Source organism: Cololabis saira, chromosome 1, assembly GCF_033807715.1.
Source record: "Cololabis saira isolate AMF1-May2022 chromosome 1, fColSai1.1, whole genome shotgun sequence".
Classification (NCBI taxonomy): domain Eukaryota; kingdom Metazoa; phylum Chordata; class Actinopteri; order Beloniformes; family Belonidae; genus Cololabis; species Cololabis saira.
The window spans coordinates 6,504,958-6,518,667 of record NC_084587.1 but is presented as its reverse complement, the minus strand read 5'-3'; the positions used below and the strand labels follow the sequence as shown (position 1 = coordinate 6,518,667).

Sequence of the window (13,710 nt, the reverse complement as noted above, 5' to 3'; positions counted from 1 at the left end):
GCTATTGGACAACACAGTGTATGGTTAAATAAGTCAGATGCTTGATTTGTAAACAATTTCAGAACAAATAAAGGAAGTAAACACTCTTTGCCATAAAAAGGATGTTTTTGATTTAATTATTTATTTTAATCTAGAATTTGAGATCAAACCAGTTACCAAAGTATGACACAAACTCCTAAGACGTTGATTACAAAAATACAGGACCTGCATGTACATTGATAGCTTAATTTATCTTGACACAGATGGAAGGGATTTTGGTCCACACAGCTTTTAAGAAGAAAGGAAAAGAAAAAAAATCAAGACACCATCCTCCCTGAGGTCCTTTCACACAAATGTTTGTTGTAATTTTAGATGCAAATGTGCATTTTCAAATGTACTGAACAGCACATACAGTACATGAATTCCCTTTTCTTTTAAGGAGCGAGCTACAAGCGAGTCACAGTGTCGTTTATGAACTACATGTAATGGATCCCTGGTGTTTACAATGAGGAAGAAGAAAGCAAAACTCTGTAAACATAAATGCTCAAAGCACCCTTTTGTGGTTGTCATGCCGCTGCATTCCCTGCAAGATTAGTGTGAATATGATTATCTGGCTCAAAGACGAGCCCGCAACTGGCTCAAAAGCCAAAAGAAGAAAAAGGAAAGAAATAAAAATCCCTGTTTCATCAGTGGAAGGCTTCTCTGTACGGCGCCAGTGCAAATGGGAAGTCTGGCTATCCTCTTGGCTCATTAGGAAAAACTAAGATGTGTCGTTTTCTGTTACCATAGTCATTTAAACTGAATAAACAATGTTGTCCCTAATAGTTTTACAGCAAAAAGCAATTTCTTAAAAGTGCAAAATGATCCACGGGGGCTGGACAAAAACAAGAAAAAGCCACTAAAATAACTGAAGTACAGTAGTTTTGGCTTTTGTGGAGCACAATTTATACACTGCAGTACGTGGCGATGTATGATATAAAGATTTTTTGGAAAGACTGGAGAATTACACAGAATACTGATGTGCAGTTACTGTCACCTGTAGGCAGTTAAGTGGGACCCGTCTTGTGTTGGCAGCATCAACAGCGTTACTGCCCCGTTACTTTTAAATCGGTTGATAATGTGTTACATCGCGGTAGCAGCACTGAGGGAAGTTTAAGTTTACCGTTTCAAAGCATATGACTTCCTTGTGTACCAATCTTTCATTAACATGTACGGCGAAGGCACGTCAGAAACGCCCACTGCTGTGTGAGCGACACGGTGACAGCCGCGGGCGTTGGATACCTGCCATTTGTGTAAAAAAAATATTAGATGTGGAGCCAACCCATTAAAATGATTTATAGTGAACTTCATTAGAGAAAATAAATCTTCATTATTGCTTAAATCGTGATCGACTTATCCAAAATCAAAACTAAGTGAATTTTGCCTCTTCAAATGATGCAAGGAATTGAGAGAAAACTAAATGATTCTGAACAGAAAATGATTCAAGGTTCTTCCAGTAATTTAAAAAACATTTTCTCACTGAAAATTTGATGGATGTCAATGAGAGGATATTTAAGTGCTAATGTAAATCAAAATGTTCATTGCTAGTAGACAGAAAAGAAGAGAGCCATTTTGTTCTGCTCAGTTGGTGGTTACTCTTTGGGAGTTGGTATAAGACCATCTCGTGGAACCGCCTGAGGACCGACAGTGTTACTTCTTTCACCGGAAGTAGAGTTTCTTGGTGAGCATTGAAGCGAAACACGGCACCTGCTTCTTCCCAAGAGCACGAGGGTCCCGGCAGTTCTTGACGCTCCTCATCGACACCATTCTGTTGACCAGCGTGAGCAACTCTGTGAACTCGAGGGATTTCCCGTGCTTCTTAATCATCGTGCACAAATCCTGGATGTACCAGGAGCCGTATTCGGTCTCGCGGTGGGAAAAGTAACCTTTAAAACAAAAGAACAGATGCAAATGTTTATCTGGCTGTTATGTAAGGGTGCATAGATAATTGTACAGTCAAACTAGGAGTGCCATACGTGTTTAAGTTAGTATTCATGGTCCAGTTGTTGGTCTGACTCTACCACCCTTCACAGTAGCCCAAGAAAATGACGCAGACGACTATTAGAAGACCTGAAGAACTCACCCTCAGCCACCGAATAGCACATGATGAAATCAGCTCCTGCAGGGAGGGTGTGCACGGCGCTGGCGTCCATCACCACCATGTTTGTCTCGTTTGTCTCGCTGTCCACTGCGTCGTTGACGCACAGCGGCTCATCGTGTTCGTTCCCACGGCAAGCCTGCAGGCACACGTAGCTACATTCATTTCCTTGTTTTTCTTTTTGTGAACTCTTGGTTTAACTAAAAACAATTAACGCCGCTTTCATATACGCGTCCGTATTAATGGTGCCATCGGTGTAAACCGGAGTCAAGTTCTCTCGTCTGATTTATGTCTGACCTGGCAATAAAGCTTTTCTGATTCTGATTCTGATTCTGATATGGACTTGACTGTATTTTGTATGCGCCTACCTGTAGTATAAAGATCTTTGGCTTTCCTGCAAGACTCTTGCACCCTTTGAACGCGGATGTGATTTCTTGGATGTCGATCTTGCCGTCGTAGGCGTAAACATGATCTTTCTCGCCATGGCTCAGGAAAACGAGCAGAAAGCAGTCAGCATCCGAATGGTTTTCCTCAGCAGCTGGTGGGATGTCGGATGTTTATTGAGCCACATTACACGCCAAAGCCAATTCATCATTTGAGACTCATAAGGGATCATGCACACGAGTACCTCCACAGATTTCCTCTAGAACGTCCACCATCCTGAGGTCATCGTAAATTCGGACTTCAAAATTTAGCTCCATCAGTCTAAACGAAAAGCATGAATAGATTTAGCAAGAGTGGAAATATATGAGGAAGCAGTAAACAACAGGAGATCTTAATGTTACACAAGAGCTGAACAAGTGCAGTCATGTTCTTCAGCAGGCAGTAAATGAGGGTTCCCCCCTCCAGCAGCTGGCAGTAAGGTGATACCTTCTCCCCATGTTGTTGCGGTCAGCCTTGGTTCCAATTCTACTGTTCAACCCCAGGCGAGGGAAGAATTGCTCCTGATTAAAGACGAGGGCAAGGCCTCGCCGCTTGCGGCCCATCCTGTACTCCTCTGCAAGATTCAAATGTACCGGGCTGCTTCAGAATAAAGAAAATTAAGAAAAAAACAAAAGGTCACACAAATGTTGTTATTAAGTGTGTTTTGGACCAAAAGGAAGTAAGAAGTTCCATAAAAAAACTTTTTCTTTACCTTTTGACGGCAATATCTGTCTCTGTAAAGTTCTGGGTGTAAGCTGCTCGAAGAAAACACAATATTTGTCAGTGGCACCTAGACCTAAAATGTGTCTTTGTGTGACATGCAAATGTGTCAACACTCCACCACCTCAAGAAACTTGGTCTCAACAACATGATATAGAGCTTTTTATTATTATTTGTATACACTTAGTGTTCATTTTGAGTGCTGTCATCCTTAAGTTTAATGTCGCAGAAATAACACGGTACTACACATCAATGCATTTCAGGTTCAAATGACAAAGAATCAAAGAGTCAAACCTTTATCTTGATCTAGTGATAGTTTAGACTACTATAGCACCCTGACTTTATTGTAGTAGAATATAATAACGCACCGGGACACATTCATGCAGAAATAGTCAGCTTATATATCTAGTCAGGCCACTTTACAACGTCATAAAAACACTAGAGGGTTTGTTTCATTTTTGTTTTAATGCACACAAACCCTGCACTCGTCTGTGTGAGTTTACTCACCCACACTGGTTGGTTAACAGTCCAGCCCAGCAAGGTTCGGATGGCATATGGTCCATCATCCACACTACACACCACTTCCAGTGGTTCCAGCGCTTTAGGAACATTGGTTCCAATCAGTAGCTCTATTCCTGCATCAATCTGAGGTAAGTGAATATGTTTCAGATGTGGCCATTGCTCAATATCCCTTTCAGTTGGAATATTTTCTCTGTTTACAGGCATGGACTCTTGGGTGTAAGCTCTTGGTAGCTCGAAAAAATTGTCCCCCTCTAGTGCTGCGACCTCCAGTCCTGACACTATGTTACTGCTTACGACTTTCTCCTGGCCCATGGTTCGAAGGAGAATGCGTCCCTTCCTCCCTGTGAGGTGGAGCTTGTGCATCAAGCTTTCAGTGCAGAAGACAGCAGTACTCCCCTGGTCCAGGAAAGCGTAAGTGATGACAGTTTTGGTTCCTTTGTTGGATTTGACCTGGACGGGCACGATGGGCAGTTTGCAGTCCTGGTCTCCAGCCCCTGTAAGACCACTTGACACGAGTGTACCGTCAACGTGCTCTGGGCTCCTCTCTGTCTGCTCGGAATCATTGACGGGTTCCTTGTGAAGTATGGTGGGATGTTTAAAGCTGCACTTTGAGCAGGAAATCCTTTTCCTGCAATCTTTACTGATGTGCCCTGTGCACAAGCAGCCAAAACAGATGCCATTTTCCTTTATGAAGCCTATCTTCCGTTGATGTGGCATTCTTCCCATCTGTACACATACATCTAATGTGTGTCCTCCTCCACAGCAGATGCATACTTTCCTTCCCGTTTGTTTAATTTCTCTTTCTTTCCTTGCAGACTGATAATTATTCTCCACAGGTTCTACAGTGGTAGCAAAGCTACTCCCCTCGTTTCCAGGACGAAGTTGCAGCTTGGGTTTGTTTGATCCTCGATTTATTGTCATTGATTGAGAGTCTTGTATGTTGCCAAAGACCGGATCAGTCAGAATTTTCACTTGCTTTTCAATGAAGTTAGCAATGTCTGTGAGCTTAGCTCTCCGCTTGTGTTGTTCCTGCAGCTCATAGGCATGGTTCCTCCATCTGTCTCTCAGTTTGTAAGGAAGCTTTTTAATCACACACAACATGTTGGAAGGCATATCCATATCTGAAAGATACTGCACATCCTCCATGGAGTTACAGCAGCCTCTCAGGAAGAGGCTGTAGTCCTGCAGAGCCTTCACGTCCTCTGCTCTAATTGGAGGCCACGAGAGAGCTTTATCCATGTAAGCAGAGGCCACCTTTTGTTCATTACCGAACTGCTCCTTTAATAAAGCTTTTGCTTTTATGTATCCCCGTTCTGAGTTTATGTGTTGACAGCTTCTCACAAGTTCTTTAGCATGACCTTTTGTGTGTTGTTCCAAAAAATATAAACGATCACTGCTGTTAGTTGTGTTTCTCTCAACTCCATTCTCAAAAGCTTTAATGAACGAGTGATATTCCAATGGATCACCATCATAGATTGGGATTTCTCTTTTAGGTAGAGCTGAGAGGCTTTGCTGTTGTACTAGCAACGTTGTTATTTCGTTCTGCTTCATCATTACGCCAATAATGTCATTTCTGGGTTCCAGATCCATTGCATTAAATCCTGGTTGTTCATGTGAATCCTGTGTGTTGAATGAGGGGTTCACAAGGTGTTGCACTTGGTCTTGTTCATGTGAAGTTATATTTAGGTTCGTGTTTGTATTTGTTTTGATTTGTTTTGGAATGAATTCATCTGCGTTAACATTAAATAACTGCTTAGATTGTGTATTTTCAAAGTATGATTTCATCCCATCAGAAACCTTTGATGCCACTTTTCCACTTGTTGTGCTTCGTATCTTGAGAATTTCCAGCGTTGCCATTTTTTCTGCAATTTCAGTGTTGAGTTTGAGTTCTTCTCTCCTTTTGCGCAGGTGTTGTTCCTCTTCTTCCAAAGCATGCTTTTCTTTTAATAGTCTTTGCCTCATGTTTAAGGCTGCCAGCTCAGCTTGTGCCTTTAGACGTATGGAAGAAGTTGAAGAGCTCTCGGACTTAAGCGTTTTATGGCTTCCGACATTTGAAACACTGTCACTTGGTTTAATGTCATCCTCAATTTGCATTTCTTCATTAATTTCTGATGAATCCTGGTGCTCCTGACAGGGGTTTTGTTCAATTTCAACAATCCAGCTTTGAGTGCTCTTTTGAAATGTATTGCTGTAATTCATGATAGTTGAAAACCATTCTTTTTGTTTAATGAGTTCATCTTCAGGAAGTAAAGGTAACAGTCTACTGTGTGTAGTTGTAGCATTTTCACACAGTGTGTTTAAGGTCTCCATACATTGTTTCACTTCCGACACATTTTTCTCTTGTTTCATTAACTCTTTCATCTGTGGTATTAAACCTTTTATTTTATCAACATCACGTTTGCGTTCTTTTTGCAGCATTTCAATTTTATGCATCAAACCCTTTTCAGTGAGTCTCCTCTCCCGTTGTCTAACAGACGCCATATCAGAGCACGAGGAGGCAGCATCATTTGTTTGACTCATTTTGATCACTTTTCATTCAGTTTTCTTAGAACCATATAGTTTGAATCCATCCACAATACACAGCATATCGTAGATTATTTCAACAAGGCAGCATCAGCATTCTTCCTTGAAAACATCAAAGCTTCGCGTATTGCAGCAAAGTGCAGACTTCATTCAGCGCACGGAGCGAACGTAACGCCCAGACAGCGCATATCCGACCAGCATTCATTCAACTGTTCCTTAAGGAGACACTTTGACGTGATGCAATCCAGGTTCCTTCTCCACACACACACATCCACAGGTAATCTTACCTGGCCTCCATGACAGATGATGTGGCGTTTGTCTTACTGTGATTGATTGTCACCGCTGTCTGACTGAGTCAGCTGATTCCTTTGCGCTGCAAGCGATCGCTTTCAAATTTGATGCCTTTTTTGTTGACAAATATTGCGGCTTTCCTTGACTTTTAAGAGCCGCTTGAGAGTTTTGTTGGGTCCTGTATGTTTGCTTGACGCGCTGCTGCTGACAGGGAAGCACGCTGAGTCCGAGATACGTTTTATACTTTTAATGACAAACTTCAGCCACAACGGCCTTCCGATTACATGCTTAATTGGTTTTAAATGTGTACACTGCAAAGTGTAATCGGGGTGATCAGTAAGATGCGGTCAACAAAAATTACGGCTACCCAACTGGCCTCTCTCCTCCCCAGTGCAGGTGATTTGATTCCTTATATAAGCTACGGTGATGACCCACGTGACCCAAACTTCCTTCATCACCGTGGCAACCAGATCAAACAGATGAAACATCAATATATGGCTCCTACAACGTTGGTCTCTTAGTAACAAGCTGAGAACGGCCAATGAGCTTCAGCAGCAGCTCAAGAACGGGACTCTTCGATGAATCGTTCTTTACAGTCTCAGATATAATCGATGGTGGCATGTCGGTTTATAAGAATCTTTTTGCCCAGAAGAAAAAAGAGCCATTCTGTACATGGTGAATGGTACATTCAATGTACCATTCACAGCATTTTAGTTGTGAGTGAGATACTTCTCAAGTATCTCCTTCTCCTTCTCCAAACCTTTTGGGATTAGACTTCAGGAATGTGTTGAAGTGGAATCAGTTTTACTGGATAAAAGCCAGTTTCCTGACAGGACAAATTAATAATGAATATTAGACAACATTCATAATCAGCCCTGGACTAAAGCTTAAAAACTTAAAACATAAGGTTATTAACTGAAAATGTAGAAGCTGTTATAGTAGAAGATACAGTTCCATGATAGAAGTTGTTAATGATTTGAACTTCTGTGATTACAAGCCCAGAGACCTTTCTCTGGCCCTTCTACACTTTAGTTTAGTTTCATCGCTTTCATTATGCAGCATACAGCAATGACTGCAGGGAACACAGTGAGCACTTTTTATTTCCTGAATGTTTGATTTTTACCAGACGGCTGGACCTGAAGTTGATCCATGCAGAATGAACCATATGAACAGTCTTTTTCCTCCCCATCAATACTGATCTTTTCTTGTTTTTTTCCCCGTAGGATTATATACTGTATATCCAAGGGCTAAAGACAGACAGTTCCTATGTTACTTTTACAAAGGGGCCTGTAGCATCCCCGGCTGATGACGGTTGACTCTTTAACTTTAACACTGCAAACACACCGTAAGAGCTATGAAGGAATAAAATAAAACAAAGTTACTCTCACTATATACATACAAGTTTCATCCAACTCAAATACAGGTCGACACAGCAGCTCGCTTAACCGTTAACCACAATAAATGACAGTAACCAAAACTCAATAAATACATAAATACTGTATAAAATTTACAAAGAAAACAAACCTTGTGCCCCTTATCAGCCAGGTGCTTTTTGTGTCGGTTAGGCACACTTTAGCACTACCGACACTAGTTTATACCCTGTCCACACGTAGCCGGATATCTGCGGATATCTGCTAAACCGAAGATATTTTCCTACGTTTGGACCTGTCATCCACACGAAAAAGCAAATAAACGAAGGTTTAAAAAAACTCCGGGCAAAGTGAAGATTTTTGAAAACTCCGTTTATGTAGATGCGTGTAGACGGACACAACCAGAGTTTTGCGTTTTCGAACGTCACATTATGCGCCAAAACAACAACAAATCTGCTCTGACGCGCGACTTTTGTTTACTACAGAACTACAGATGATCCAGCATCTGTTCTCTATTTATTAAATAAATGGTCTCTGGTCTTGACCACCACTTACTGCGTTACACCGACACAGAGGCTACGCCGTAGGGTACGCGGCGACGCGCACCCTACGGCGTAGGGCCTGCGGAGCCCGCGGAGGTGCAGCTTCCCCGGGAGCCGCAGATGATCTACAGGTTAGAATGCTTATGAATGTGGTCGAAAACGCAGATCTTCGGTTACGTGTGGAAGGGGTTTTTTTTTTTTTAAAACAATGTAATGTGGATGCAAATTTTTTTATAAACGGAGGGGGGGAAATATTCGTTTTTAAAAATACCCGGCTACGTGTGGACGGGGTCTTAGTCTTGCAGAAAATGTTTCTACACCCGTTAAACTTTACCGTTAAATACCGGAGCGCTGAAGTTCTCGGCGAGACGCCTTCAAAATAAAAGCACTAAATATTCGTCTTAATATATAACAAAATAAAAGCCTGGCTCCAAACAACGCCAATAAGCAAAACAAACACAAAAACACATTTACAGAAATAATCATATTAAAGGTCATTTACAGGGCCGGGAAGAAGAAATTCAGTGTTGAAAGATACAACGAACTGAGGGATGAACTGGCTCAGGTTCGCCCATCAGTCTGTTTTACCTCACATTACAGTTGTAGAAGTAAACGTGCATTATTTTTAATATCTTAAAGCACTGCTTTCCTAAAATCCTATTTAACGAATGGTTCCTGTCTGTTTCTGATGTGTCAGGTGGAGGACGACCTGAAACGTCTGCGATACCCAACTCAGCTTCAGCTATCGCTTGAACAGATCCACCCAAAGCCATAAACAGAGCGGGGATAAACGCTCAACGTTCACTCAGTTTAACCCTTTCATTTTGATAATGGCACACTTTTAACCTGGAATCCATACCACTGTGTTATTTACAATCTTGATAATGGTGCCTAATTGAAAATGTGTAAGTTGTTAGACAACTGAAAAATGGAAATACAGTTTACGTTTAAATCCCTTGTCTGTGCAATTGAAGGCTGCTATTGGACAACACAGTGTATGGTTAAATAAGTCAGATGCTTGATTTGTAAACAATTTCAGAACAAATAAAGGAAGTAAACACTCTTTGCCATAAAAAGGATGTTTTTGATTTAATTATTTATTTTAATCTAGAATTTGAGATCAAACCAGTTACCAAAGTATGACACAAACTCCTAAGACGTTGATTACAAAAATACAGGACCTGCATGTACATTGATAGCTTAATTTATCTTGACACAGATGGAAGGGATTTTGGTCCACACAGCTTTTAAGAAGAAAGGAAAAGAAAAAAAATCAAGACACCATCCTCCCTGAGGTCCTTTCACACAAATGTTTGTTGTAATTTTAGATGCAAATGTGCATTTTCAAATGTACTGAACAGCACATACAGTACATGAATTCCCTTTTCTTTTAAGGAGCGAGCTACAAGCGAGTCACAGTGTCGTTTATGAACTACATGTAATGGATCCCTGGTGTTTACAATGAGGAAGAAGAAAGCAAAACTCTGTAAACATAAATGCTCAAAGCACCCTTTTGTGGTTGTCATGCCGCTGCATTCCCTGCAAGATTAGTGTGAATATGATTATCTGGCTCAAAGACGAGCCCGCAACTGGCTCAAAAGCCAAAAGAAGAAAAAGGAAAGAAATAAAAATCCCTGTTTCATCAGTGGAAGGCTTCTCTGTACGGCGCCAGTGCAAATGGGAAGTCTGGCTATCCTCTTGGCTCATTAGGAAAAACTAAGATGTGTCGTTTTCTGTTACCATAGTCATTTAAACTGAATAAACAATGTTGTCCCTAATAGTTTTACAGCAAAAAGCAATTTCTTAAAAGTGCAAAATGATCCACGGGGGCTGGACAAAAACAAGAAAAAGCCACTAAAATAACTGAAGTACAGTAGTTTTGGCTTTTGTGGAGCACAATTTATACACTGCAGTACGTGGCGATGTATGATATAAAGATTTTTTGGAAAGACTGGAGAATTACACAGAATACTGATGTGCAGTTACTGTCACCTGTAGGCAGTTAAGTGGGACCCGTCTTGTGTTGGCAGCATCAACAGCGTTACTGCCCCGTTACTTTTAAATCGGTTGATAATGTGTTACATCGCGGTAGCAGCACTGAGGGAAGTTTAAGTTTACCGTTTCAAAGCATATGACTTCCTTGTGTACCAATCTTTCATTAACATGTACGGCGAAGGCACGTCAGAAACGCCCACTGCTGTGTGAGCGACACGGTGACAGCCGCGGGCGTTGGATACCTGCCATTTGTGTAAAAAAAATATTAGATGTGGAGCCAACCCATTAAAATGATTTATAGTGAACTTCATTAGAGAAAATAAATCTTCATTATTGCTTAAATCGTGATCGACTTATCCAAAATCAAAACTAAGTGAATTTTGCCTCTTCAAATGATGCAAGGAATTGAGAGAAAACTAAATGATTCTGAACAGAAAATGATTCAAGGTTCTTCCAGTAATTTAAAAAACATTTTCTCACTGAAAATTTGATGGATGTCAATGAGAGGATATTTAAGTGCTAATGTAAATCAAAATGTTCATTGCTAGTAGACAGAAAAGAAGAGAGCCATTTTGTTCTGCTCAGTTGGTGGTTACTCTTTGGGAGTTGGTATAAGACCATCTCGTGGAACCGCCTGAGGACCGACAGTGTTACTTCTTTCACCGGAAGTAGAGTTTCTTGGTGAGCATTGAAGCGAAACACGGCACCTGCTTCTTCCCAAGAGCACCAGGGTCCCGGCAGTTCTTGACGCTCCTCATCGACACCATTCTGTTGACCAGCGTGAGCAACTCTGTGAACTCGAGGGATTTCCCGTGCTTCTTAATCATCGTGCACAAATCCTGGATGTACCAGGAGCCGTATTCGGTCTCGCGGTGGGAAAAGTAACCTTTAAAACAAAAGAACAGATGCAAATGTTTATCTGGCTGTTATGTAAGGGTGCATAGATAATTGTACAGTCAAACTAGGAGTGCCATACGTGTTTAAGTTAGTATTCATGGTCCAGTTGTTGGTCTGACTCTACCACCCTTCACAGTAGCCCAAGAAAATGACGCAGACGACTCTTAGAAGACCTGAAGAACTCACCCTCAGCCACCGAATAGCACATGATGAAATCAGCTCCTGCAGGGAGGGTGTGCACGGCGCTGGCGTCCACCATCACCATGTTTGTCTCGTTTGTCTCGCTGTCCACTGCGTCGATGACGCACAGCGGCTCATCGTGTTCGTTCCCACGGCAAGCCTGCAGGCACACGTAGCTACATTCATTTCCTTGTTTTTCTTTTTGTGAACTCTTGGTTTAACTAAAAACAATTAACGCCGCTTTCATATGGACTTGACTGTATTTTGTATGCGCCTACCTGTAGTATAAAGATCTTTGGCTTTCCTGCAAGACTCTTGCACCCTTTGAACGCGGATGTGATTTCTTGGATGTCGATCTTGCCGTCGTAGGCGTAAACATGATCTTTCTCGCCATGGCTCAGGAAAACGAGCAGAAAGCAGTCAGCATCCGAATGGTTTTCCTCAGCAGCTGGTGGGATGTCGGATGTTTATTGAGCCACATTACACGCCAAAGCCAATTCATCATTTGAGACTCATAAGGGATCATGCACACGAGTACCTCCACAGATTTCCTCTAGAACGTCCACCATCCTGAGGTCATCGTAAATTCGGACTTCAAAATTTAGCTCCATCAGTCTAAACGAAAAGCATGAATAGATTTAGCAAGAGTGGAAATACATGAGGAAGCAGTAAACAACAGGAGATCTTAATGTTACACAAGAGCTGAACAAGTGCAGTCATGTTCTTCAGCAGGCAGTAAATGAGGGTTCCCCCCTCCAGCAGCTGGCAGTAAGGTGATACCTTCTCCCCATGTTGTTGCGGTCAGCCTTGGTTCCAATTCTACTGTTCAACTCCAGGCGAGGGAAGAATTGCTCCTGATTAAAGACGAGGGCAAGGCCTCGCCGCTTGCGGCCCATCCTGTACTCCTCTGCAAGATTCAAATGTACCGGGCTGCTTCAGAATAAAGAAAATTAAGAAAAAAACAAAAGGTCACACAAATGTTGTTATTAAGTGTGTTTTGGACCAAAAGGAAGTAAGAAGTTCCATAAAAAAACTTTTTCTTTACCTGTTGACGGCAATATCTGTCTCTGTAAAGTTCTGGGTGTAAGCTGCTCGAAGAAAACACAATATTTGTCAGTGGCACCTAGACCTAAAATGTGTCTTTGTGTGACATGCAAATGTGTCAACACTCCACCACCTCAAGAAGCTTGGTCTCAACAACATGATATAGAGCTTTTTATTATTATTTGTATACACTTAGTGTTCATTTTGAGTGCTGTCATCCTTAAGTTTAATGTCGCAGAAATAACACGGTACTACACATCAATGCATTTCAGGTTCAAATGACAAAGAATCAAAGAGTCAAACCTTTATCTTGATCTAGTGATAGTTTAGACTACTATAGCACCCTGACTTTATTGTAGTAGAATATAATAACGCACCGGGACACATTCATGCAGAAATAGTCAGCTTATATATCTAGTCAGGCCACTTTACAACGTCATAAAAACACTAGAGGGTTTGTTTCATTTTTGTTTTAATGCACACAAACCCTGCACTCGTCTGTGTGAGTTTACTCACCCACACTGGTTGCTGGGCTGCTGTCTTTGGCAACATTTCCTGTAAAGTTGAGAGAAAAAACAACCCAGTCTGAAATCGTGCCATTATTAAACTTGCCTCAAATAAGGAATTTATTGCGAAATATACTAGTAAAAACGTGACAGCCCAAGTTCAGTGACCATAAAAAGCCTATTATGGGAAAGTAACTTCAGGCTGCATTCATTTTTCTAATTTCAAATGGGCCTGTCGACAGGCCTGAGTTTTAAATCCGTTTGAAATTTCAAGAGAATATGTGCAGCTGTTACCTCCACGGGTGTCCCCTTTCTTCTTATACATGTTCATTTACTGTCCTCGCCCAGTCCGACTCTGAAAAATGAATGTGTTCGTGGAGAAAAAACAACCAAAAACCCAGCTCATATAGACAGGTTGTAGCCCCGCCCCCCTGCAACGTCATTGGGTCATTAGATTTTGGAGAGTTCCATTGGTTCACACACACACACACACACACACACACACACACACACACACACACACACACACACACACACACATATATATATATATATATATATATATATATATATATTAGAAA

The 13,710-nt window shown here is 41.4% G+C and overlaps 2 protein-coding genes across 2 annotated transcripts; both read right to left on the bottom strand.

Annotated features, from left to right (window-relative positions):
- Positions 1-111: 111 nt before the first annotated feature.
- Positions 112-3,182, bottom strand: LOC133453118 (caspase-6-like). The gene is made up of 5 exons (XM_061733034.1): positions 2,987-3,182; positions 2,745-2,821; positions 2,485-2,654; positions 2,102-2,255; positions 112-1,904 (listed from the first exon to the last, which is right to left on the bottom strand). The coding sequence occupies exons 1-5, from the start codon at positions 3,100-3,102 to the stop codon at positions 1,678-1,680; spliced, it is 744 nt and encodes a 247-aa protein (XP_061589018.1). The 5' UTR covers positions 3,103-3,182; the 3' UTR covers positions 112-1,677.
- Positions 3,183-9,598: 6,416 nt separating this feature from the next.
- Positions 9,599-13,502, bottom strand: LOC133453037 (caspase-6-like). Its single transcript, XM_061732913.1, has 8 exons — positions 13,424-13,502; positions 13,140-13,178; positions 12,625-12,667; positions 12,360-12,512; positions 12,118-12,194; positions 11,858-12,027; positions 11,586-11,739; positions 9,599-11,388 (listed from the first exon to the last, which is right to left on the bottom strand). The coding sequence occupies exons 1-8, from the start codon at positions 13,458-13,460 to the stop codon at positions 11,162-11,164; spliced, it is 900 nt and encodes a 299-aa protein (XP_061588897.1). The 5' UTR covers positions 13,461-13,502; the 3' UTR covers positions 9,599-11,161.
- Positions 13,503-13,710: the final 208 nt, after the last annotated feature.

Excerpts from the sequence above, each read along its gene's own strand:
- LOC133453037 (XM_061732913.1), bottom strand. The coding sequence starts at position 13,460 with ATGAACATGTATAAGAAGAAAGGGGACACCCGTGGAG. Across the intron at positions 12,513-12,624 it reads ACAGATATTGCCGTCAACAG|CAGCCCGGTACATTTGAATC; the intron begins GTAAAGAAAAAG and ends TTTATTCTGAAG. Across the intron at positions 12,028-12,117 it reads TCTAGAGGAAATCTGTGGAG|CTGCTGAGGAAAACCATTCG; the intron begins GTACTCGTGTGC and ends ACATCCCACCAG.
- LOC133453118 (XM_061733034.1), bottom strand. The coding sequence starts at position 3,102 with ATGGGCCGCAAGCGGCGAGGCCTTGCCCTCGTCTTTAATCAGGAGCAA. Across the intron at positions 2,655-2,744 it reads TCTAGAGGAAATCTGTGGAG|CTGCTGAGGAAAACCATTCG; the intron begins GTACTCGTGTGC and ends ACATCCCACCAG. Across the intron at positions 2,256-2,484 it reads CAAAGATCTTTATACTACAG|GCTTGCCGTGGGAACGAACA; the intron begins GTAGGCGCATAC and ends GTGTGCCTGCAG.